Source organism: Cervus elaphus, chromosome 1 (genome assembly GCF_910594005.1).
Source record: "Cervus elaphus chromosome 1, mCerEla1.1, whole genome shotgun sequence".
NCBI classification, from domain to species: Eukaryota; Metazoa; Chordata; class Mammalia; order Artiodactyla; family Cervidae; genus Cervus; species Cervus elaphus.
Window position 1 is genome coordinate 68362390 of NC_057815.1, and position 25806 is coordinate 68388195.

At 51.1% G+C, this 25806-nt stretch overlaps 3 protein-coding genes and 2 non-coding genes across 10 annotated transcripts in view; 3 read left to right on the forward strand and 2 right to left on the reverse strand.

Annotated features, from left to right (window-relative positions):
* Positions 1–1133: 1133 nt before the first annotated feature.
* Positions 1134–6520, forward strand: RPS3 (ribosomal protein S3). Its single transcript, XM_043907396.1, has 7 exons — positions 1134–1218; positions 2020–2150; positions 2420–2513; positions 4036–4130; positions 5278–5465; positions 5899–6095; positions 6449–6520. The coding sequence occupies exons 1-6, from the start codon at positions 1189–1191 to the stop codon at positions 6090–6092; spliced, it is 732 nt and encodes a 243-aa protein (XP_043763331.1). The 5' UTR covers positions 1134–1188; the 3' UTR covers positions 6093–6095; positions 6449–6520.
* On the forward strand, positions 1750–1899 carry LOC122703655. The gene has a single exon (XR_006343554.1). It is a non-coding gene; the product is annotated as a small nucleolar RNA SNORD15 (small nucleolar RNA).
* On the forward strand, positions 5643–5786 carry LOC122703649. Its single transcript, XR_006343553.1, has one exon. It is a non-coding gene; the product is annotated as a small nucleolar RNA SNORD15 (small nucleolar RNA).
* Positions 6521–10562: 4042 nt separating the features above from the next.
* Positions 10563–20116, reverse strand: KLHL35 (kelch like family member 35). Of its 3 annotated transcripts, none has more exons than XM_043907418.1 (8): positions 20095–20116; positions 16633–17505; positions 15472–15656; positions 14650–14768; positions 13903–14007; positions 12427–12615; positions 11296–11480; positions 10563–11179 (listed from the first exon to the last, which is right to left on the reverse strand). In XM_043907418.1, exons 1-8 carry the CDS (start codon positions 20100–20102, stop codon positions 11038–11040), a joined length of 1806 nt encoding a protein of 601 aa, XP_043763353.1. In that variant the 5' UTR covers positions 20103–20116; the 3' UTR covers positions 10563–11037. The 3 variants fall into 3 exon arrangements, with proteins under 3 accessions (XP_043763353.1, XP_043763345.1, XP_043763363.1); XM_043907410.1 differs by having other exon boundaries at positions 13819–14007; XM_043907428.1 differs by having other exon boundaries at positions 11112–11480; positions 13819–14007.
* A 2359-nt stretch (positions 20117–22475) lies between these two features.
* Positions 22476–25806, reverse strand: part of GDPD5 (glycerophosphodiester phosphodiesterase domain containing 5) — an 86515-nt gene continuing 83184 nt past the window's right edge. For all 4 annotated transcript variants that reach the window (XM_043907451.1, XM_043907469.1, XM_043907441.1 and 1 more), the window contains one exon: positions 22476–24123. In XM_043907451.1, coding sequence (XP_043763386.1) covers positions 23975–24123 — 149 coding nt within the window. In that variant the 3' untranslated portion in view covers positions 22476–23974. The remainder of the gene's footprint in view (positions 24124–25806) is intronic.

The window sequence follows — 25806 nt, forward strand, 5'->3', positions numbered from 1 at the left end:
CATATATGGGTGTACACTGTAAAATTCTTTCAACTTTTTTGTATGTTTGAAATTTTTTGTAATAAAATCTGTGAGGGAAAATTTTTTTAATTGAAAAAGAATTGCGAGCCACTATCGTGACTTCTGTTACAAGCTGTAACAGACTTTATGAATGTGAGGTAGAGGTAATGAATTAATAATATAAAGGTCCTAAAACAGTCCTTAGAATATTTAATACATATTATATATATTATTATTATCAGTTTGCAACAGAGGAAATGGACACAAATTGGAAGAGATATGTGCCTCACTGAATTTCATTGAGGGCTTTCAGCTGAAAAGCCCTTTTATTTTTTTATTCTTTTATTTCATTAAAGAATAAAGTGAGCAGATGAGTGTGTGTTTATACCTGGTTTTAAACTGATGAGAACTGGACTCTAAACTCTGAATTTTTTAAGCTCTGATTGAGATATTGGCTCCTCTTGTCTATGGGATTTTCCAGGCAAGAATACTGGAGTGGGTTGCCATGCCCTGCTCCAAGAGATCTTCCTGACCTAGAGATCGACCCCTCATCCCTATGATCGAACCCTCATCTCTCTCTCCTCCATTTGCACGCGGGTTCTTTACCACTAGTGCCACCTGGGAAGCCCCAGGTTTCTGGATATTGTTGTTGTTGTTCAGTCGCTCAGTTGTGTCCAACTTTTTGCGACCCCATGGGCTGCAGCACGCCAGGTTTCCCTGTCCATCGCCATCTCCCGGAGCTTGCTCAAACTCATGTCCATTGAGTCGGTGACGCCATCCAACCATCTCATCCTCTGCGTCCTTCCCTTCTCCTCCGCCTTTAAAGGCAGTATCAGGGTCTTTTCCAATGAGTCAGCTCTTCGCATCAGATGGCCAAAGTATTGGAGTTTCAGCTTCAGCATCAGTCCTTCCGATGAATATTCAGGATTGATTTCCTTTAGGATTGACTGCCTTGATCTCCTTGCAGTCCAAGGAACTTTCAAGAGTCTTCTCCAACACCTCACAGTTCAAAAGCATCAACCCTTGCACCGCGCTTTTCTCTTTCCTTTTACCAAAGTGAAAACTACACTTCCCATGAGCGCTCATAGGCGTCGACGTCGCGCAGTTCTTTGTCGTCGCACAGCGCCCTTTATACGCACTTCCGCCCGCTTGCCACTTCCTTTCCTTTCGGCGGCTCGCGACGGCAAGATGGCCGTGCAAATTTCCAAGAAGAGGAAGGTGAGATCCTGGGGCCCGGTTGCAGGGAACTGTGGCGTTTCACGGGTCAGGAGCTTCTCTGGGTGCTATTGCGAGACCTACAGCTCTTCGCTATACCCGGGGCAGCGGTTGGACTGTGTCGCTTTCCCGTGGGCTGCGGATGGCGGTGGATTGAGCGCAGGCCCGTGGCTGCCGAGAGCAGTAAGGCTGGGATAGGAGGGACGGATTTCTGCCGGTTCCGGGCGGAGAGCAGAGATGAGCACTGAGGGCTCCTCGTGCTCTGGAGGAGCGCTTGTGAGCCTTTCCTAGTCAGTAGTTAGTAAAGTTAGTATACGTGATGTTTTGAGGGCAGAGCCTTTTCCTTCTTTGAGAAAGGGAGGTAGCAGTGTTTTCTTGCCTTCTTCCCAGGCGTGTCTGGGTGCAGCCTTCTGACCCCGAGGACCTCAGTTGGGAAGGTTACTGACAATTTCTTGTTCTATCTGGGGGTCAAGGAAAAGTTCCGGGGAAATAGAGGGAACGGGCCTGGGTAAAACGGTTTGATAATTTAAAACCCTTCAATGAAGAGGAGATGACGAGTCTGACTGGAGGTGTTCTCTTTGTCCAGGTGACCCCTACCCTGTGCCGCGTTCTGTGGCACAGTTTTAAGGGCCTGGGTCAAAGTTAACTTCCAAAAGATGACGTAGAGGCATTTGTCTGAGAAGGGTTGCTGTGTTTCCTCTGGAACGTTGGTTGGAGGTGTTGAATTTTGATTAGGGTTGCATTGACTGGGCTAGAAAAGTGATCCTATGTCCAGATCCTGATTTTCATTTTACTTTTGGTTAGTTTGTCGCTGATGGCATCTTCAAAGCTGAACTGAATGAGTTTCTCACTCGGGAGCTGGCTGAAGATGGGTACTCCGGAGTTGAGGTCCGAGTTACACCAACCAGGACAGAAATCATTATCTTGGCCACCAGGTAAAAAATTCATTTTTCTGGTCATCACCTGTAATTGTTGTCTGCTCTAAGGTGATTTGTTTTGTAAACTTAGCAGAACAACAGTTGAGTCTTAGTGAATGAGTTTTTAAGCTGCATTTTAAAAAAATGATCTCTTTAATTCTTGTCATCCAAAATTTATACTACTTTGTGTCAGATGAATTAGATTTTACTACCACACATGTGCAAGATTTAAAACTACATCTGTAATGTTACGAGAGCTGTGAATTGTCACTCTTCATTTTTCTCAGGACACAGAATGTACTTGGTGAGAAGGGCCGGCGGATCCGGGAGTTGACTGCTGTGGTTCAGAAGAGATTTGGCTTCCCTGAAGGCAGTGTAGAGGTGAGTGATCCTGGCTTGTGCCAGAGGCTACTCTGGGCCTAGAAATGGCTCTTTAGGATGGTGCTGTGCTGTGCTGTGTCACTTAGTCGTGTCCAACTCTTTGTGACCCCCCTGGATCCAAGGCTTCTGTCCATGGGGATTCTTCCAGGCAAGAGTGCTGGAGCTGGTTGCCATGCCCTCCAGGGGATCTTCCCAACCGAGGGATTGAACCCAGGTCTCCCACATTGCAGGCGGATTCTTTACCATCTGAGTCACCAGGGAAGCCCTCTTTAGGATGGTGCTTCTGAAAACTCCTGTTATCACCCTGAAAGCTTACTTGTGATCAGTGAGTATTACAAATGGATTGGTATTTTGTTGAAGTTCTTTTAATAAGCAGGCAGCAGTAATTTATATCTATTTAGGATATAGTAATGATACATAGGAGAGATTGGCTGCCAATTGATCTCCATGATTTGGCTGTGGAAAGGTGAGGGTGGAAGAAAAATGAGGAATGGTTCACTTCAGTCTACGTCCCTGAGTGTGTGTTAGATGTGGGCATTAGAAGCGCTTTAATACTTTGGTAGTAGGGAAATAGATGGGGAGACAGTGGAAACAGTGTCAGACTTTATTTTTGGGGGCTCCAAAATCACTGCAGATGGGGACTGCAGCCATGAAATTAAAAGACACACACTCCTTGGAAGGAAAGTTATGACCAATCTAGATACCATATTAAAAAGCAGAGACATTACTTTGCCAACAAAGGTCCGTCTGGTCAAGGCTATGGTTTTTCCAGTGGTCATGTATGGATGTGAGAGTTGGACTGTGAAGAAAGCTGAGCGCCGAAGAATTGATGCTTTTGAACTGTGGTGTTGGAGAAGACTCTTGAGAGTCCCTTGGACTGCAAGGAGATCCACCCAGTCCATCCTAAAGGAGATCAGTCCTGGGTGTTCATTGGAAGGACTGATGCTGAAGCTGAAACTCCAATACTTTGGCCACCTCATGCGAAGAGTTGACTCATTGGAAAAGACCCTGATGCTGGGAGGGATTGGGGGCTGGAGGAGAAGGGGACGACAGAGGATGAGATGGCTGGATGGCATCACTGACTTGATGGGCATGAGTCTGAGTAAACTCTGGGAGTTGGTGATGGACAAGGAGGCCTGGCATGCTGCGATTCATGGGGTTGCAAAGAGTCAGACACGACTGAGTGACTGAACTGAACTGAACAGTACAGTGAAGGGCTTCCCAGGTGGCTTACTGGTAAAGAATCTGCCTGCCAGTGCAGGAGATGTGGGTTCAGTCCCTGAGTCAGGAAGAACCCCTGGAGGAGGGCATGGTAACCCACACCAGTATTCTTGCCTGGAAAATCCCAAGGACAGAGGAGCATGGTGGGCTGTAATCAGTGGGGTTGCACACTCAGCCACTAAATGAGAACAAGTATAGTGATACATAGAGTGGTGTCTGCTTGTATCATGAATGTGCTGATTTTTGGTTGAAAACAGTGGTGAGTGTAACAAGTTTAAGAATGTGCCTTGTTTCTTTAAAGCTTTACGCTGAAAAGGTAGCCACAAGAGGACTGTGTGCCATTGCCCAGGCAGAATCTCTGCGTTACAAGCTCCTAGGAGGTCTTGCTGTGCGGAGGTAAGAGCCCTTATGATTGTGTCCTTTTGTGAATCAGTATATCAGCTATTTTGTTAATTTAGTAAGTGGACTCTGTGACAGGCTCAGCTAGTCTCTGAGGGCTTTAACAATAAGACATTGCCAATCCATGTTGTCACTAAACTGGCAGCCTAGTTAGAAAGACTAGTAAAGATGCAAGTGTTTAAACAAGTGGGTGGTGGTACAGGAGAGCACTATGTGCTTTGGGAGTAGAACATAGAATGGGGGTGGGAAATGGTTTGGGTTCATGTTGAAGTCATTCACATACCTTGTGTGGTGGTAACTCTGGGGACTCAAAAGAGAGAAGACTCATTGCTGATGAGAGAGCTTAAAATCTAGTCAGATATCCCCTGTAGGTATTTATAGATAGTAGCATGAGGAACAGAGGACATGAGGTGGTTAGATTGGCCCCGGAGCTGGACTTGCTAATGATTTCAGCTGGCAGTTCCTTGAGCAGTTTCACTACTTGGAGTAAAATGAAATGCCTTGCTTGGGTGTTGGGAATTCATTAATCCTTAATGCAGAACCTTGGGAGGTTTTTCAACAGAGGAGGGATGTGAAAGCTGTGCTGTAGACAGGTTCCCATAGGAGGAATGCCTTAGGCAAGGATGTGCAGAAGACTGCATACCTTGTTTGACTGCCATCTCCACCATGTAGAACAGTGCCTGGGCCGTTTGGCACCAAATCAAAAGTTTGGTGCCTGGGCCAGCATCAGTGTTGCCAGTAAGAATTGATGAGAAATAAACATTTTCCGTTTCCAACCCAGACTCACTGAATTGGGGAGTCGGGGGAATACAGCCCAGCAACCTGTCTTCATAAGCCCTCCAGGTGAATTTTGTGCACACTGAAGTTTGAGTGGTTCATTTTGACCTTGAGGTGATTCTATAATGTGCAGCCAAGTTTGGAAAGCACTTGATTAGAAGGAACTTGATGTGTTTCCCTAAGATGGTGTGTGGTGGGAGTGGAAGAAGGTTTCTATCTCTTGGGTCAGGCTCTGGTCAAGTTTACTCTGCATTAAAGGGACATTGAAAGTAGTCCATGCAGGCTGAGTTGTTTTGAAGCGGGGAGGGTTTGAGCGGTTCTGTCTGGTGATGACACAAATGGCTCTCTGTCTCTTGTGTGCCCAAAGGGCCTGCTACGGTGTGCTGCGGTTCATCATGGAGAGTGGGGCCAAAGGCTGCGAGGTCGTGGTGTCTGGGAAACTTCGAGGACAGAGGGCTAAATCCATGAAGTTTGTGGATGGCCTCATGATCCACAGTGGGGACCCTGTTAACTACTATGTTGACACTGCCGTGCGCCATGTGCTGCTCAGACAGGGTGAGTAGCCAGGAGTGCTTGGGGCAATGGGCTTTAAATGGGTAGACGTGGTTTTAAATATGCTCTTCAGTGTTTGGGAAATTCGGGATATAGTGGAACGTTTCTGTACCCTTTGGGTTCATTGTTTAGCTTCATTGAAGAGAGTTGGTTTGTCCTTGTCTCAGCCACTGGTGTACCCTTCAGTGATGACACGATGACGAGTCAGAAAAGGCACATCTTGCTCTTGGTCCTTGTCGGTGCCACGTTCTGTGGTGCTGTGCATGGGTTCCTTTTGCAAAGTGTCCTGTCCATTGATTGATTAGAGGCATTTGTCTGAGAAGGGACCAGATGCAGGATGCTTGAGTAACCTGTTCTTTTCTTCCTTCTGCCCTGTTCTGTTGTGTAGTGGGGGGCAGTGGAACTATAGGTAGGTCTTAACTATGGCATCTTCTAGGTGTGCTGGGCATCAAGGTAAAGATCATGCTGCCTTGGGACCCAACTGGTAAGATTGGCCCTAAGAAGCCTCTGCCTGATCACGTGAGCATTGTGGAACCCAAAGATGAAATACTGCCCACCACCCCCATCTCTGAACAGAAGGGTGGGAAGCCAGAGCCGCCTGCCATGCCCCAGCCGGTACCCACAGCATAATAGGTATGTCTGTAAGGGCCTCTTGGGGCATAATGGAACGGTATTCCACCTAGTGAATAAAAAGTAAGATTACACTTGGTTTACATGAGAGGACACAGGTTGGAGCCAGGGACTTCATTTAACTGTGGTATTCTTTTGGGAAGAGTGTTTGCACTGTCTTCCTTTGTTTAGAATTTGCAGGTCACTCTTACAGTAATGAGCTTTTCTTCCCGCAGTCCCTTAAAACAGAGACGGCCTCTCCTATGCCTAATGCCTGTTGTGGTGTTTGTTTCTCAGTGTTCTGTGTGTATTAATTTTCATGCAAACCAGATACTTGGGTGAATTTTCTGTTCTTACTGTACTTTGTTTGCTTTCAGGTCTCCTTGGCTGCTGGTTCTGGAATCTGAATGTTGCTCTGCAAAGACCTTTAATAAAATCTTTTTAAAAGACACGTGGCCTACTAGACTCTACATCTAGTATTCAGGCTGAGGGTCGTGTCACCCCATGGGAGCATTGCTTGATAGATTCTTAGGACTGCCTGGTTCACAGTGTTTCTGTGCTTTCCTTAAAGATCCTGTTGGTTTCCGTGTGAAGAGAGGGACAGAATGAGAGAACCCAAGCAGAAGAAACCAAAGTAACCCTCTCCTTGTTGGGGAGTAAATCTGGGGATGGTGAAGGCTGATTATTAACAGGACAGCACCTTGATTGCCTCAACCTGAAATTCGGGGTTAAGGGAAAGCAAATGCTGAAGAGCCTGATGTTCAGAAGTAAGTTCACCTAAGCATTATAGTGCTGTGAACAGAATCTACATCTCTATGTCCTTGTTCTCTTATCCATTATCCTCTAGTAAAGTATAAAGGGTACTTAATTACTATTCAGTCTGAGGATTTAAAGAGTTTTCTACTGATATGTATTTATAAGAAATTGGATTGTCTTCATTTATTCAGGTGAAACTAGTGAGGGACAGGCTGGCATGAAAATCCTACAAGGCTAAAGGTAGTGAATTATGTTGAGAGCATATTGACATCTGTGTTGTCCCCTTTTTAATAGAGCATTGGCTGTTTCTACTGAGTAGACAGTAATATCTTAGTAGTTTTTGTCAGTGTTAGTGGAATTGAGACCATGTCTTGGTGGTAAAAGTACTCCCCTCTAGAATTCAACCACTGGGATAGCTATTGGGTTAATCAAGGTTTACTGTGTTCCAAGGAATGGGCTCATGTATGTGTGTTTCATCTTGTGGCTAGGAACTAGAGCCTGAATACCAAAACATTCTCCTTACTCTGGGGTGGCACATTTGCAGGAGTGAGTCCTTTCTCAAGCTGAAGAAAGTTTTCTGTGATGGGCCAAGAAAGGTGGTTGCTGAAAATTGTAGTGTTTGAACTGAGCAAAGCTGAGGTGTTGGAAAGGACTCTTGAGAGTCCCTTGGACTGCAAGGAGATCAAAGCAGTCAATCCTAAAGCAAATCAGTCCAATGAATATTCCAATGAATATATTCCAATGAATATTCCTTGGAAGGACTGATGCTAAAGTTCCAATACTTTGGCCACCTGATGCTGGGAAAGGTTGAAGGCAGGAGAAGAAGGGGATGACAGGATGAGATGGTTGAATGGTGAGTTTGAGTAATATCTGGAAGTTGGTGATGGACAGGGAAGCCTGGCATGCTGTAGTCCATGGGGTAACAAAGGAGTCGGATGTGACTGAACTGATAGTCAACATTTTCTATCTCAGAAGATAATTTTTTCTCACTATTTTCTCCCTCAGAAATAAGATTTTTACATTTTATGAAATCTTTATTTCTTCTTTAACAACTAAGTACAGTAGTACCTCCACATGTACATCCCTTATTTGCAGCATATACATTTCAAGCCCTCCAGGGATGCCTGATAATGCAGATGGGAAACTATGTATACTATGTATTTTTCCTATACTAACGGGTGGGTAAATACACAGATAGATTTTAGACTTTAAAAAGAGTCCCCCCCCCCCCAAAAAAAAAAAAAAAAGAATCCAAGACTTAACCTGGTGGTATAGTGGGTAAGAATCCACCTGCCAATTAGGGGACATGGGTTTGATCCCTTGTCCAGGAAATTTCACATGCTACAGAGCAACTAAACCCATGCACAGCCACTGAAGCCCACGTACCTGGAGCCTATGCTCCACAGCAAGAGAAAGCACTGCAACTAGAGAAAGCTGAGCGCAGCAACAAAGACCCAGTGCAGCCATCAATAAAAAAATCCAATGAGTCCTACAGTGATTGTGTAATACCAAGTTTTATTCTGTTGTGTATGAAGTAAATGAAGTTTTCCTAGTTCCTTTGAAGCCCACCAAGAAGTACAGTCATGTAGCTTACTGTAACAGTTCACATTCGGCAGGCAATCTGGGAGCCCAGAGAACAGTGGACCAGGAGCCAGGGGACCCTGTATGTATGATCTAACCAGTCGTCCCAGGACATTAGGACACATGGCTCTGGCTGTCACCTTTTGCTTGTGTTCCTGTGAGCCTCCCCAGGGATAAGCACTATGTCTCCCCTCATCAAGTTCCAAGTCCAGAAGATCAGGGACAGTACCCTATCAGGCTGGAATCTCCCACAGTGGGAATGATGGGTCTCCTAAAGTGTGCTGCATCCCACACTGTTTTCTCAGATTAGCAGAGGATGCACGGATAAAGCAGACTTTGGAGATAGCGGACCCGAACTGGAATTGTGGCTCTGCCACCACTCACCAGCCCCATGACCTAAGTAAGCAAATCCCAACTCTTGAGTTCCTCATTAGTAAGCGCGGGAGGGAGAAGAGGAGCATGATAGTACCTACCTCACAGGTATTACGAGAGGAAGGCTTTTGTTCCAGGCACTGGAGGACACAGTGATGTGAAACTGACCTCTTGCCTCAAGAGGCAGCCTATGAGTGTGACACACAGAGGCCTGGCCAAATGTCAGCTGATAGGAGGGCTGATGCTAAGGGTAGAGGCAGGGAGTGGTCAGCTCTGGGGTGGAGGGTGTTAGGTCTGCCCAGGCCTGACACCCTTCTGGACAGCAGGAAAGGGCATTGGCACTTGGCATGAGCAAGCACTGGGACACAAATGGCCGTCATGGGGGAAACTGGGCAGTCTGCCTGGCTACACAGAAGTGTTCAGCCTGGGGAAGATGCCCACGGCTCAGGAAAGCTTGCCCTGGATTTGCTCCTACCTTTTCTGCTCTGGCTTTTACCTGGGTGGGCAATACAGCACCTTCTTTGCCTTGTCCTGGTGTTTTCCACTGGGTGGGAGGAGGCAGGCTCTGAAGCTGGGCCTCTATCCCACTGCCCTCCCCCCTGCATTATCAGCATGTCCAGATGGTCACAGGGTCCCTAATCTGGGATAATCGGAGGGTAGGAGCTCAGCTGGGACCCAGGCCTTTGTGCTGGGTGTGATGGGCCAGGCCCAGCTGGAGAGATCATGCAGACAGGGCCCTAGGGCTTTGGAAGATGGAGAACAGCATGGGGCTGCCCTGTACTGAAGGGGATGGAAGAGCAGATGATGGCTCTTCAAAAGGCAATCTGAGTGCAAATAAGAGGAGCCCCAGATGGGGCCTGCCAGCTCTGCTGGGCCTTGCCTCAGAATCTGTGGCGTCCACCCTTTGTTCCCTCTTTCTCCTCCACTGGGCTCACCCCTCCCGACCCGGCAGTTTTATGTTGCTGCCCCAGAGCCCCAGCCAACCCAGCTGTCTACAATGGCATCAAGAGCTTGTGCCCCCTGTTTATGCTGGGGCTGTGGCATGTCCAGATGCAGAGCTGGACTCACTGGTGTCTCAGAGGCCTGTGGCACTGGTGCCCACTACCCTGGGCTTCCAGTTTGCTGTGAGCCTTGACCCCAAGTTTGCTCAGGGTTCTACAACTGTCTTTGTTTTGTTTGAGCTTCTTTTATGAGTGGAGGAACCCCGCCTTGGCCCAGGCTTATAGCAGTGAGCCTGGGTTTGGAATCTGTTTTTAACACCTTTATCCCAGAGTTTGAATCCAAAAGCTTGAGCTTCTGCCTTATGTCTCACAGTTCTGTTTCTGGTCCTCAGACATGTTTGCTTACTTATAAGCCTATGCCTCTTTTGAGTTGTCTGATTTTTAATTTTATCTATCACTGAAAGTGAAAGTGTTAGTTGCTCAGTCATGTCTGACCCTTCGCGACCCCATGGATTGTAGCCTGCCAGGCTCCTTTGTCCATGGAATTCTCCAGGCAAGAGTACTGGAATGGGTTGCCATTTCCTTCACCAGGGAATCATCCCAACCCAGGGATCGAACCCTGGGTCTCCTGCATTGCAGGCAGATTATTTACCATCTGAGCCACCAGGGCTAGGTGGTTAAATTGGAGAGGATGGTTTAGAAAGGGAGAACCATTCTGACCAGAAGTGCCTCTTATATTCAGAAGCTTCATGAAGCCTGTGGGCTATATATTCTGACTTCTACTAAGTATGTGGCCTTGGGAGTATTAACTGACTAAAAGTTTGTTTTTGGTTTTTTTTGACTGCTGATAATCTGAAATATGGGCTTCCCAGTTGGCTCTAGTGGTAAAGAACCCACATCTCTTATGCAAGAGACATAAAAGATGCAGGTTCGATCCCTAGGTCTGGAAGATCACCTGGAGGAGGGCATGGCAACCCACTCCAGTATTCTTGTCTGGAGAGACAAGTATTCTTGTCATGGACAGAGGAGCCTGGTGGGCTACAGTCCATAGGGTCGCAAAGGGTCGGACACGACAGAAGTGACTAGCACAGCACAATTTGAAATACAAGAATAGTGACTATTCCTGGGAGGAATATGGGAAGGGATGGATTGGGAAATAGACAGGGGGACCTACAAAGGCATTTTTAATGATCTATTTCTTAAGCTAGGTTGTGGGAACAGAGATGTTTATTTTATTATAATTCTTAAACTGTACAAAATATATTTCTTTTTATGCATGAAATATTTCATGATTCTTAAAAATGTCCACACTGTTACTACGAAGGTAAATGAAGTAACATGAAGTGCTGAAGTGCTTTGTAAAGAGTCATAGCAGGGAGCAGATATTGGGCATTACTTCTCCAGGCAAAGGAGGCTTGAGCTGGAACACAGACTCGACCTTTGAAGAAGGTTTTATTTCTACGAGAAAAGGGGCAGTAAGTTAAGAGGCTGTTTACATGGAGGTGCCATAAGGGGAGCAGTGGTGAGCCTGAGCTCTCCCTCCCCTCCCACCTCCTGCCTCAAGTATAAGTCACCTGCCCCGGCTCTGCACGATGGTGACGCAGCCATGGGAGCTCGTGCAGCGCTGCAGGGACGGCTGGGCCTCCACCTGCCCACTGCTGGGGTCAAAGGTGAAGACCCTGTCGGTGCTTTCCCCGTGATCATCCCGCCCGCCGAGGATGTGGACTTTCCCATCACACACAGTCACGCCACAGCTCTCCTGGGTGGACAGACAGAAAGACAATTAGCTATGTGGTCCAGCCGGGGGCTCCCTCTGTCCCTATCTGGCTAGGCCGGACAACAAAACCTTGACCCACAGAGTATGAGCAGACAGTCTGGATGGTAGAGAAGTAGGAATTGGGATGGACCTGACTTCAAGCTCTGGCTTGACCTTTACTAAATGAATGACCTTAGATAAGTCATTTCACCTCTCTGGGCCTCAGTTTCCTCACCTGCAAAGTAAGAAGAATAACAGTACCTTCTTCATAACGTTCCTTTAACTTAATGAGATAAAGCACATAAAGCATTTTACATAGTGCCTGGAATATAGGAAGCACTCCAATAACAGTAATTACCACCACCACCATCTTTGGATCTCAGAGAAGCCAGAAATCTTAGGCTCCTAGAATTACTGGAGATCAGAACTGGCGAGGACCACCAATCCATCCACATCCCTAGATAGTCTCTTAGGAGCTTTGGAGAGGGAACAGAACAGTGAGGGGTGGCAAGGGATGCAGAGGTGGAACATCCAGGGCCTAGCACCTCCCTTCTGTGATACCAATGAGGCAAGGGAACTTAGCAAGTCCCCTCTCTGCCTCCCTCCTCCCACAGTAAGCCACCAGGTGGTGGCCTAAAAGAGCAGGAGAGACTGCAGGGTCATTGAGACCAAGCTCCCCATCCAAAGCTACAGCACTTCGGGGCTGGGATTCCAGGTTCTGCCTCACGTAGCCTTGCTGGTGGCCTCAACCTCTCTGAGGCCAGTCTCTTTATCTTTGAAGCCCAAGGCTGATTATCATTGTAAGGACAAAACTAGAGAACATGTAAAACCACCTAACATGGAATCAGACGCAAGACTGATTACCTCTGAGATCCAGATCCTTAGAAGTGAGTCTTTACCCTCCTCAATGGAACCAGTGCCAGGGCTGTACCCAGGAGCCTCCACTTACCACAGGGCTGGGGAGGACAGCTGCCTCCCCCCAGACATCTGTGCCAGGGTCGTAGGTGAAGATTTTGCTCATAAGGCCGCCAACCACATAGATGGTGTTCTCCAGGGAAACAGCGTCAAGGCACCGCTGCGAGAAGGGTGCTGGTGACCGCAGGCTCCACCGGTCCTCCTTGGAATCAAAGCACTGCACCTGAGGGGCAGGAGTGGCAGCGGTGAGGCCTCACCCCGCTAACTGCCCTGCTGCCCACACCTCTGACTTCCCTCTGTTGGGGGCACTCATTCAGCACATTTGCCTATGTCCACCAGTTCTGAGCTTGGGTCCCTCCCCTCACGTGTGCTCTGCCTGGTTCCACATTCTAGCCCCTCTCCCTGGACTCCTGTTGTCAAAAGCTTTTTCATCTTTCAAGGTCCAGGAAGAGGTCTGTAGCCCAGGAGGTAGAAGTACTGTCTGCATTAGTGCTGTAGAGGGTTCTCAGAGCAGGTCCCCCATGGAGATGCATTCCTGGCTGCATAAACTGTCAACCCTCTTTCTCCTTTCTGTGCGCTGAGGTCGTGACAAGGTTCCAGCTGGGGGTGTCTGGCCGCCCCCATTCCTATAGCTGTCCATAGGCCTCCTGGCCCACACCACTGCACAAGAAGGTGCTAAAGGGCATTCCCTAGCCAGGAAGGTGTGCTGGGAGTGGAACTGAAATAATGTGAGAGTCCTAGTTTTGGAAAGTCAGATCTTAGGGCTGCATTCCTGAGAGGCCATCAGGGCAGGGAGGGAGCTGCCACGATGTTTTGTTCACAAAAAACCTAAATGTACAAAATTTGTACATTTTTTGATAGATGGAAAATTTGATAGACTATAATTCATCCACCCAGTAGACTATTACACAGACATTGAAATGATGGCTGTGAAGAGTTTCTAAGCATGTAGGAAGTACTTATACTTTGACGAAGAAAAAGCAGGATATAAAATTTTACTAGTGGAATGTAAAACTGAAACAGAAAAGGAAAAGTTAATTCAGAGGAAGCCTAGAAGGCAATATACCAAATATTAATAGCAGTAGTTATCCTTAACTGATGAGATTATGGTTTCTATTTCTGTTTTCTAAATTTGCAATAATAAGTGTATTAAAAATTTTCAAATGGAAGAAGAGCATTTTAACTGTCATTGCTCTCACTTAATTATTTAAATCTTTGAAACCCATATGGTACCAGGCCTAACATTCAGGTCCAGACCTACTGTGTGACCCTGGGGTCCTTTTTCTGAATTCATTTCCTTGCCTGAAATAGGGGGAGGATGACTCAATGCTGTCGATGAAATCAAGAAAATGGACAAGGACACGAAAGAGGTAGGTAGCTCTGCTCCTGGCACACAGCAGGCCTCCCCGGCCCTCTGCTGGCCCACCTTGTTGGTGCTGACTCCATCCTGCCCAGCGCCCCCGATCACGTAGAGCCGGCCGGCGCAGGGAGCCACAGCGGCTGAGCTTACTGCCTCGGGGAGTGGGGCCGCGGACGCCCAGGTGTTGGAGAAGGGATCATAGCGTTCCACGCTGCGCAGTCGACGCAGGCCATCGAAGCCGCCCACTACGAACAGCTGTGGATGAGGAGGTCACCTTGAGTTAGGGCTGTCTGCATCTCTGCCCCAGAGCCGCAGGCTGGATGCGGAGAGACTGTCCCAGCCAGGGAGCACCCAGCTCCTGGCTCCGCCTTTGCCCCGGCCATTACCGATCCTCCCTTAGATTTTCCTCTATTAACGGGGACTGGTTTCTAGGATGGGCACTGAATGTGGATAAGATCTGCAAAATAACTGGTACTAAGTTTAGGCTTATGGACAGCTATAAAAACTACTATAAAAATACTATAAAAATAGCTAGTAATTTCTTAAAGGTTTACCACCTCACTTAACTGATCCATTTTATTTGCATTTCTGAATTTGGGGTGTAACTTACAAAGATAATTGGCAGGGTTTTTTTTTTTTTTTGGTTAGTCTTAAGTGGCAGAGTCAAGATTCAAACCTAGATTCTTTGACCCCAGAGCCCACACCCTTGACCACCTGACTGTACTGTCATTACTATTTTTATTAGCATTACCATTATTAAGCAACTTGGAGCACGTTCTTTTTCTTTCAGGTGCCCTAGATCCCTTCTTAAAAAGAGAGGATCCGAGAGGGCCCTCCCCCAGGAAGTCCACAGATCTCTACCGTGGGCCCAGGGCAGCAGCTGCAAGGCGTCCCTACCTGCCCCTGCACCACCGCCATCTTGTGTCTCCACCTGCCTCTGTGCAGCGAGGCCACCTTGATCCAGGTGTGCAGGTGGGAGCTGAACATCCACACGTCACGGCTGTTGATATGGCCTCCTAGGGGGAGGGAAGCAGCTGTTGTCCCCAGGCTCTCTTGCTATCCCCTATCCCCAGGGCACTCCAGGAGAGCAGGGACTGTGTTTTATTCTCTGAATCTCTAGGGCCCAAATCTCTAGGGAGGGCACAGTCCATTGGTATCAAATCGATCTTTGCCATTGTGTCATGACAACAGGGAAATTGTTGACTCCTTATAAAATTGTGTTGTTGTGGGAATTAACTAATATAAGCTGCTTAGCATAATGCACAGCACATGGTAGGCTAGATAAAGCGAAGTGATTAATACTAATCTGAATTGAGGTAAACATTGCTGAATAAAGGGTGGAGTCACACCAGTGACTGGCTCTGCAGTACCTCTAGAGTAAGGTGGTGGTGGTTTAGTCGCTAAGTCGTGTCCAACTCTCACGGCCTCATGGACTGTAGCCCATCAGTCTCCTCTGTCCATGGGATTTTCCAGGCAAGAATACTGGAGTGGATTGCCATTTCCTTCTCCAGGGAGTCTTCCCAACCCAGGAATCGAACCCAGGTGTCCTGCATTGCAGGCAGATTCTTTACCGACTGAGCTATGAGGGAAGCTCACCTCTACAGTATCAATAACTGTAGGTTATCAAAAGGATCTGCTATATCCTGGCTGGAGGAAAAACAGAGGGCGTGAAATGATGAGCCAATCCTGTGGGACTCCATTTATGGCCCCCGCCCTCACCAGAAACATAGATGTTATTGCGGAGAGTACACGTTGCGAACTCCGAGCGAGCATAGCCGGGCAAGCTGGGCAGTGGGGTCCAGCGCTGGCTGTCTGGATGGTAGGCGTCGGCGAAGGGCAGCTTCAGGAGCCCCTTTCGGTCACAACCACCGATGACCACGATCATTTCAGCTAGGTCCATGAATCTGGCATGGGGACAAACACAATGGTGGTTAAGCGACACCCAAGTTTCAGCCTTTTCACCCTCTCATCGACTGCACTATATGGTCCTGCTGCCCTTCTGCTCCCCACCCTCCCCATGTTGTACTCTGCCACTTTCAACCTCCCCTCTGGCTATGGAGGGGAAGAGAATCATTACTCCTGACCCCATGTTGCTGATCTCTAAGTTACAGGAAAAGAATGCTTACAAAACCCTCACCCTTACTTAGAAAAGTTACCTTGTTTAATCGACTTTGGCTTTCCAAAGGTTATATAGCTGAAAGTAATAGAGCTAAAATTCAAGCCCATTCTCTTGACCTCCATCGGGGAGTAATTTTGCTGTGTCCTTCCTCCAATAACCATCTCCTAAACCCATCCTCTAGTCACAAAATCCATTGAATCAGGGTACACATTCTTTTAGCAAAGCATTCTCCCCTCCCACTCACCCCTTAGACTTCTGACTCCACCAGAATTTCCAAACCCTTTAGCCAATTCCTACCTAATTTCTTTGACAAATATTGAACATCTTGTACTCTTGTTCCAGGCCCTGAGCTTACTGTTGGAGATACAGTGATGAGTAAGACAGACTGTCCCTTATTCCTGTGAGAGCGACAGACCATCCTGACTACTCCACCCAAAGTCTTTGGTCTGGTGTTCCAGGAGTGGGAGTATGCCTCTTTCGTTTTTTCCCCAGGCCCAGACTATTTTAACCCTTTACTAGACCGCGCTCCCTGAGGTTAAAGGGTGTCTCCAAATCACTCCTGAGAGTACACGAGACAGTTTGTACATGAGAATTTTTCAAGGACCCAGAATCAAGCCTATGAAATGTATGTTGAATGTATGACTGAATCTCACTCAAGAGGCATGATCAAGTGATAGGATTAAAGGATGGTAGAGGACTGTGCGAGCGGCTGAAGAATGCCGGAGTAATGCACGGCAGGAGGCAAGGGGCGGGAGGCATACCTCCGCGGCCGGGTTCGAAGTGCGCCAGACTCGCGGCCCAGGATGAAACAGGCGCGGGCCTCTAGCAGCAGCGGGCGGCACTCGCTGCAGGTCTGCAGCAACTCATCGGCCTCCACCTTCTCCAGGAAGTAGGCGGGCGCCAGCAGGGGCAGTCGCACGTGCTCCAGCAGGCGCCGCAGCTGGCCGCGGCGAGCCGGCGCGTCGTGGCGCACCCAGCGCATGGCCGCCTCGAACACGGCCTCCTCGTGCGCCACGCCCAGCGCGGGGTCTGCCAGCAGCGCGGCCACCTCGTCAGGAGTCAGCTCCAAGAAGTCAGCGTGGCGCGCCACTTCGGCGAACGCCTGGCGCAGCACGCGGCCGCAGCGCTCAGCCAGAGAGGCGAGGGAGAAGGCGGCGGCCACGCGGCGCAGCGCCAGGCTGTTAGCGGCGCGCAGGCGACCCTCGAGGAAGCGCGCGCAGGCCTCGCGCAGGCCCGCCACGCCCAGCCGCTCAGCCAGCGCCAGCACCGCGGCCGCCTCGTCCTCGGCGCGCAACCGCACGCCCGCGCAGTACACGTAGTCGAGCACTACGGCCAGGGCCGTCGCCACCGCTGTCCCGGCCGGGCCTGGCGCCTCGGGCACCACGAGTACCACGGCCAGGCCACGCTCTGGCCGCCCGGCCGCGAACAAGCTGCGGAAGTAGGCACTGCCCGCGCTAAGCGCCGCGCGGTGGCACGGGAAGTCGCGGCCACCGGCTCGCAGCACCACGTCGGTGAGGATGCCGCTCCGCCGGTACGTGTTCAGGGTCTGCAGGACACGCTGTGCGTGGCAGGACCCCGCGCATGGCGCCTCGGAGCCCCACTCCGACTCCTCCAACACCGGGCCCTTCAGCATCCTGCCGGGCAAAGAACACAGACAGTGTCGGCAAATCCACCTGGCTGGGGCCCGGCTAGAGGGCAAGAGGCCCCTCTTCCATCATTTCTTCTTTAGGTCACTACTCAGGCAGGCGAACAAGATCTTAACCTGTGTTCCCCCATTCATGCAGCCGCACTCCCTTCCATCCGCCCATCGAGATTCGAAATGGCCTCAAAGAGCTAGTTCCTGCCTACCCAAAGGGCTAGACCCGTAGCTGTACCATCTCCTCCCCCACTTATCCACTTCAGCCATATTGCTCTTCTGTGCTTCAAGCTCGCTAAGCTTTTCCCTGTCAGTCTCAGCGGGAGACAGATGGCATGCTTTTAACTGGGGTAATTTAAGAAGACTCTAATAAAGGAAGGATTTACAAAAGCATAGACAGTGCTCTGGGACTCCTACAAGGGATAAAGCAGTGCCACGTGGCTACCAACAGCCGGGAGATTTTACCTCTCCAAGGTCTAAAGGCAGAGGGCGGGGAGGTTATTGGAAACTATACAAAATACCTGTTTGAGAGCCCTCTGACAGGAGCTGTAGCCTTAGCCTTTGGTCAAGGAAATCTGATGACCCCACAGAGATCCAGTATGTTTGGGGGGAGTAGGCACTAACCCCCTCTCCTCATCCCATCTACTCTCCTAGGGATCTCTGTAGGTGCACCCCATTAACCACACCCTGATTATTGTATTTAATATCTGCCCTTCCCCCGAGAGTACAGGATCTGGCCCATGGTAGGTGCTCAATTAGTGCCTGTTCAAGGTCGAGTGAATAAATTAAGCTGGTGTTTATTGAGAGCTTTTTTCTGTGAAAGGCAGTGAACAAGACAGTCCCTGCCCTCCTGGAGCTTCCATTGAGGTGGGATCCCATGAGGAAATACAGAGCATTAGGGGAGCTAAGAAGGGGCACTGCACCCAGTTGGAGGGGAGTCAGAGAAGGTATCCTTGAGAGGAGACAGAAGAATAGATAGAGTTAGCCAGGTGAAGGAAAGAGAGTGGGAGGGAGGAAGTCTCCAGCTGAGAGACCATCCTGTGCAAAGACCCAGAGGGAAAGAAGACATGGGCTAAGAGCCCAGCCTGAGAGGGAAGTTGACTCTCTTTCTAGTAAGTTTTCTGTTCTCTAGGAAGCCCTGTGGGGAGTGGTGGATACACTGGCTCTAAGGACTAATCCAGGTGCTGATTCTGCTTCTGCCACTGACTTGCTGTGTGCAACACCTCCCCTTTAGTTTCCTCATCGGAAACAGAGTCATAATGCCTCCCTTGTGCACTGGTTGTGACCTGGTGACTGTTTTTTTTTTTTTTTTTTTCTGGTGACTGTTAAATGGAATGTATGAGAAGTGCTAGGTATATAGTACCAACTCAATAAATGTTTCCTTACATGCTTTTACCCAGGAGGAAGGGAGCACATCACATATGTTAGTTGCTTTTGTGTACATAATTTCATTTGATCCTCAAAAACCTTAAGTTTCTTTAGACTCCTCCTTTTCCAAGTTTGTCATGAGGAAACAGTCACATAGATGGAACCTGCCCTTCAGAGGTTGCTGTGAGGATCAAAGGAGGGGTGTCTGTGAAAGTGCTCTATAGTCTGAAGGGCTGTAACAAATTGGTTATGCTTGGCCATTATGAACATGCAGCCTCTGCTTGCATACCTCTGGGGACAGGGGGCTCACTCTTTTATGTGGCAACTTACTCTAGGGGAGCTGACGTCTGCTCTCTGCTCCTTGCCTCTCCCTCCATTCTCCTGATCCCAGCTGCTGTGCCTCCTCTGAGCCTGCTTTGCCCTGGGGGTCAGATCTTCCTTAATAGTCAGTCTGGCTTTCACTGTTTATGCCTGGGCCATCCTTGGTAGTGGATACCCTGTCTTAGCATCAAAGGAAATGAGCTCCATGGTGGGCAGGGTCCCAGCAAGTTACCTACTATGCCCAAGTAGAGGGGCTGAGCCCTGAACCCGCCTGGGTCTAGACTCTGCATGCCCAGTGGCTCAGCCACACTTGCCAAAGTGGGGGCATGTCTCAAGGAGCAGCCCAGGACCCCTAGAAGGAGTCGGGAGGGGTCATGGGAGCATGCTACCCTCATTCTGTTCTCCACTGGCTGAGAAGGTAGCCACACTCTGAGCTGAGATCCAAGATCTCATCAGTGTCAGGAGGGAATTCTCTCTGCAGAGACTGTCCTGGCACAAGGGGAGAGGGAGGGAGCCCCCTTGGGGGAAGTGCAGCAGTGTTTTTTTCATTCATTCACCTACTGTTTACGGCACCCGGCACTTAGAACACACTGACACTTCGGACTGAGTTTCCACCCTAGGGGTTTCCTGTCGGGGGTGCTGAAGAACATGTCCCATTGGGACATGAAAGGTAGGATTCCCCAGGCAGGGCTTCAGTTTTCTCTCATCCCAGCTAAGAGTCTAGGCGCCTTAAACTGAGGGTCCTGACACAGACTGAGGTACCCAGCCCCTAGAAGTTGACATGTCACCCTCTTTTTCACACTCACACCCACACCTACACACACACCCTCAGACTTGTAGACACCACACAGCCAGGGCAGTGCTGCTGCCTAAGTCCCCAGTTGTACCTGGCACTCACCTGGCCATGACCTCTCCCGGGCACTCCGCGGCTGCTGCTCCTGCACTGACCACTGCGGTTTGTCCTGCTGCCTGCAGCCCTGGCAGCCTGGGCGCAATGTCCCTGCCACTCTGCCTGGACTCCCGCTTAGGCTCAGCTGCAGGAGGACAAAGGGGATGGACGCCGGTGGGGGGGGGGGGGGGGAGGGGAGAGCTAAGGGGGAAGGGGAGGAGGGGACACTGGGCTTTTGTTCTGCTCTTGGACCAGCCCTGGGAGGGAGAGAAGGGAGGAGCTGGGAGTAGGTGTAGGATCGACTGTGCAACTCTGGGATCCATGTGCCCAGACTGGGGGTGATCTGGCGCTGGTTGTGCCCCTGAGTGATCCATGGATGTGAGGGGGTGTGTGTGCGTGCAGGTGTTCCAGGGTACTTGTATGTGCGTGTGGGAGTGCATGGGGATGTGGTGACCGCGTGGCATTGGGGCAGATGTGACTAAGAATGTCACTGCACAGCCTGGAGGACGAGGTTTCCCTCCTGCCTCTGTGACTGCGCAGTGTCTGTGTTCCAGCTTTACAGCAGATGTGTCCTTGTGGGACTTTGTGTATCTGGTTATACGCATTGCATGTCCCTGTCTTTGCATCTCTGTGTGATTGTTCATCTCTGTGACAGGGGTCTGTCTGCATACAACAGGGGGCTGTGTCTCGTGGACTGTGTGTGTGGACAGCATGTGGTCCCTGGGTCTGTGGTATGGCATGAGCTGAGATGGCTTTCACTCAACAGTGTACCCGCCTTTGGAGTCCAGTGAGGCAGGCGTGGTGGGTGTGGGGGAGAGAACAAGGCGGCTTTGGGCTGGCCTGGCATCCTGGAGCCAGAGAGAGGTGGTGCTGTGGGTTGGTGTCTGATCATTTGCTGCCTCCATGAAGGGCCATTGGGCCTGGTGTCTTTGGGGCAGGTGAGAGGGGTTTGCCTTCATGGAAGAGGGCAGCAGACTCGGGGGAGGTTGCCTTGACAAGAACCTGGATGGGTCAGGACACCTGGGACCTGGCTCTGGCTCTGCCGGGATTCTACGTGCAGCTCCAGGCAGATTACTGCCCAACGCTTAGCCTCGGCTCTTCATTTCAGCAGGATTGGTAGTCTAGTTGTGGTTCCTGCTTTGTCTTACCGGGGTGCTGTGAAAACAAGAGGAGTTTTTGAAAGCCATGTGCCATGTGGAGTGGAGCGGGTGAACCTGGGATCCTGTTGGAACCCACCCCAGCAAGGCTCAGGCTGGCTGAGTTAAGTGGAAGGAATTGTAATGGGAGGGGTCAGTGGCCAAGCATGTGTCCTGAGGCCTGGGGGAGTCTGTTCCAGGGACTCTGCTCTGGGGAATGGTGTATCCTGCTTCCCCCTAAGAAAAGATTGTACGTGTTGCTCTATGTTAAAGGATGTGAGAGATTCGGGCACCATTATACTGGAGACAGAGGGTCCAGAGAGGGCCCTGGAGAGGGCCCTGGAGAGGGGGAGGGTAGGCTCAGCCTGGACAGGCCTCACTCAGTAAGGTCCAAGGTAGCAAGAGAGGAGTGGGTCTGTGGAGATGGCTGGAAGGGAGGGGCCCTGTCTCCTGTTTGCCTGTGAAGGGCAGTCAGGCTGTCCTCCATAGACGGGGGAGGTTCCGAGGAGGGCACTGGGAAGGTGGGCTTCTCAGTAACCCCCCAGGTCAGGGGACAGGAGCCAGGGTTGAGCACAGGCTGTGGGCTCAGCTGAGGGTGGAGAAGGGCCCAGCCTCCTGCCTTGCGGGGCGACGGCCTCCATCTTCCCGTTGTTTGGGGTGAGGGGAGGCAGCTGGACTGCCTCTGCATTGGGGGGTGCAGGGGTCCAGTGTAGGGCCCTGGTGAGAGTTGGGTGCTGACTGGCTGTTCCACTCAGCACTCCCAGGCCTTTCTCCCTGCTCCTGAAGGCTCTAGGTTGACTCAAGTTGCTCAAGTGTGGCCAGGAGCCTGGAACATGCTGCCCAGTGGACCGAGGGGCACTGGCTGGACAGGGAGGGGCTGGCGGGAAAGATTGATTCCACTCTCCTGGGGAGGCCTGCCGGACACTGGAGAGGAGGTTATTGGGGCGTTTGGGTAGGGCAGTGTGCCCCACTGCTGACCCAGACAGTCCAGGTTTCACTCACACTTCCTCATGCCCAGGGGAAGCTGAAGCTGACCTCTGCCCCAGGAAGGGAGCACTTGGCAGATGTTTGAAAAGGGGAAAGGAGGGAGAGTCCCTGGACAGTTCCCAGAGGGACAGTCCTAGAGCTTAGTGTGGGGGCCCAGTCTGGTTTCCAGCGTTGGGAGAGATTTCTTTTCTTTTTCTGAATGAAGCCTCCAGACCCCAAGGATTCTACTCAGAAGGCCCCCATTTGGAGAAGAGACACACCCCTTGGTTCCCACGAAGCACCATGTTTATTAATGCAGGCTGGAACTGGGGTTCAGCCTCCCCCTTCCCCCTTAGGACACACCCAAGACCATGCAGACTCTTAGGACAAATATGGGAGTTACAGACATCTTCCCAGGGAGGGTAGAGAGCAGGGGTCCAAGGACTGAAAGACAAGGATGTCTGTGGTCCCAGGGGCTGTATTGTGGTTTTCAGCCCAGGTGCCCCCGCCCCAACCCCGTGCCAGGAATGGGAGTGGGCCTCTTCAGTCAAAGCCAGATCTCTGCCATCGGGGAGAGGCATCTCCTGACTAAGGGCCTGTTCCTCCATAGGCCAGGAGCTCAGAAACCCTTCATGTGACTGCTCGTCCCACTGCCCAGTCCTACAGTGGGCCCAGGAGCCCGCCCCATCTGCCTTACCATTCCCAGCTGGTTGTGGAAGGCCCACAGCCAGGCTGGGGTTCTAGCTCTGCTGTTCTAAGCTGTGTGGCCATGGAGGGTCACTTTACCTCTCCAGGACTGTCTCCCCCACCACAGGATGCGGACACTGGCCCCCCGAGCCCAGGACTCCTAAGGAAGCCCTAGTGCCATGTGAGGCAGGGTAGGGGCCCACCACTCTGCCACTCTCCCATTCACTTCCGAGAATGGGTCTTCCTCAGTCATGGGACCTGAATCCCAAACCCTGCAGGCTCTGTCCCCACCCTCCCACCGATAATTCAGAGATGAGACGTGTCAAGATGGCAGCTTTAATCATCCTGGCCAAGGCCCCTCAGGCTCCCTCCACTGCAGGCCTCCTTGGCCATACGCCCACCATCAGCCATGCCTGAACACTTGTCCCAGCTGGCCCCTGCTCTTGGCCACTGACGTGGGAACCTGAGGTCATGTCAGTCTGTGGATCTCCTGGGTGTGGATCCAGCAGCCCTGAGCCTGCTCTTGCCATCTCCAGCGGCTCCTGGGGGACATAGCCCACGTCAGCAGGAGGCTGGATGGGGAGGACTAGTGTCCCCACCACTGGAGCAGGCGTTCCTCCTGGGCCGAGCTTCCTTGTGCTTTGAGACTGACGGAAGAGCGGAGGTGCTGGGGCAGAGGCCCAGCCCAGCCCCTTGAGGCAGGAGAATCACCGAGAAGGTGGTTTCCTCACAGCACGGACAGAACAGACACACGTGGGCACACGCAGGCTCCACGTCCTCTGCTGCTGCAGGGGGCACGGCACAGCCCAGCGACCCCTCAAAGCTTCCAGGTAAGGATGCAAAGGAGGGCCTCAGGGAGTGGACCGGGCCCTGGGCTCCGGACCCTGGACTTTAGGCCCCAAACTTCCCAGAAAAATGAGCCCCAGGCCTGCAGGGGCATCTGAGAGGCTAGAGGGGAGCCTCTCCAAGAGAGGCCATGGCTAACAAGGGACCGGAGCCAGTGAGGAGGCTGTGGAGTTAGCGCCCCAAGCATGCTTCTGCCAGCTCTGTGGGCTTCTCTGGTCTCCACACGAGGCGCAGCTGGACAGATGGGTCTTCAGCTAACGCCCACTCCGGTCTGTGAGGGTCTTGGCACGGCTGCCGCTCCCTCGAGGGGCCACCGGGGCGGTGGCGCTGTTGGCATACGTGTCATAACTGTTGTCCGAACATACGGAGAGCTCATCGGAGACCTCCATGCCATCACTGATCTCTGTTGGGCCACAGGGAGGCAAGAGGTGAGTGCAGGGGGTGGGGGGCAGATAAAGAGGGCTGGCAGACATGGGGGCGGGGCGGGGGGCAGGGGAAGGCGTGGCCTGTAGCAACTCCCGAGCAGGCACGTGGAGGCTGATGCAGCCTCAGGTTTCAGGTGTGGTAGTGGTGTGTGAGTCTGGCATTCAAGGCCCTTTTCAGTCTCTGCAAACACTCTGGTTGCGCCTCAGTCTCCTCTCCCCTGGAACTCCACCCTCAAGCCACAGAAAACTATCTGTGCACCCTCCCGAGTGTGGCAGCCGTGTGTTACTCTCCTTGGGGCTTTGCACATATTGGCCTGTCTCCTGGGCACGACCTCCCAACATCACCTCCTTTTCTTAAAATCTGGCTCAATTCTTCTCATTTCTGTTATTGCCCCAGACTGGGATGGGGCCTCCTCTCACGGCCACCCTGCTCCCTGCTGCACCCCCTGCTCCGTCACCTGTACTGTCACCGTCTGTGCCCCCTTCAGCTGGAGCACTCCAAGGACAGGGATGAGGTCTGGGCATTAGTGTCCCCAGCCTCAGAGGAGGTCTGCTGAGGGGAGCTAAGCCTGCCCAAGGGGACTCCACCTGCCTGGGTGAGGCTGATGGTCCCTAGAGAGGACTTCTCAACCAGGAATGGGCAGAGGGTAAGACCTGTGGTTGATTCCTCAGGGCCAGCACCCAGACAGTGCTCAGTGAATGGCCTTTGGCACTGCAGGAGAGGCGAGGGGTGGGGTGCAGAATCTGCCAGGCCTGAGTGCCGGCCTTCTGCCTTCCGTTCATTCTACCCACCCCTTCTGGCTTCTCTGAGCCAGGTACAGCGCAGGAGCCGAGGATCCCAGATATCCTGTTCCGGCTCCTCCTTCCAGGAGCCCCTCAGTGTTGCCAGAGAGCTGTGGGACACTGGGGTAGGCTTCGGTGCTCAGGGAAGGCTCCCAGGAGGAGGGTTGAGTGAGGGGAGGTGGAATCAAGTACCCCAAAGGCAAGATCTGTATATCCTAATCACCTTGAGCAGTGCCTGCCATGCCTTGAAAGAAGGATAAATAAAGGAGTGACTGAATGAATGAATGTTTACACAGTCGTTGGAGCCAGCCCCCGCTAAAACCACAACCACCCCCTCTGGGTCCAGGTTCATTCAAGGAGCATTTACCAAGCACCCCTCTGGGCCAGGCATGGCACTAACCCTCACAAGTATGCTGTGAGGGCAATCTAGCCCATTTTACAGATGAGATGTCTGATGCTGAGGTAGGTTAGGTAACATATTCTTGTTCACACAGCTAGGGGGATAAGCTGGGGTTTGAATCCAGGGCCATCTGGCTTCTAAATACCTCTCGGATCTCTCCTCTCCCATTTCCATGCCCACGATTCCCATCTGAATTATTGGTTTCCTTGCCTTCAGCTTCCTATTCTAACCTACCACCCTCCACACTTGTTAGGGATTGAATTGTGGGGACTTCCCTGGCAGTCCAGTGGTTAGGTCTCCACGCTTCCACTGCAGAGGGGCATGGGTTCAATCTCTGGTCAGGGAACTAAGATCCCATAAGCTGTGTGGTGTGCCCCCCGCCTCCACAAAGAGGTTGAATTGTGTTCCCCTCAAATTCCTATATTCCTACACTCCGCATGTGACCCTCTTTCGAAATAGGGTCACAGCAGATGCAATT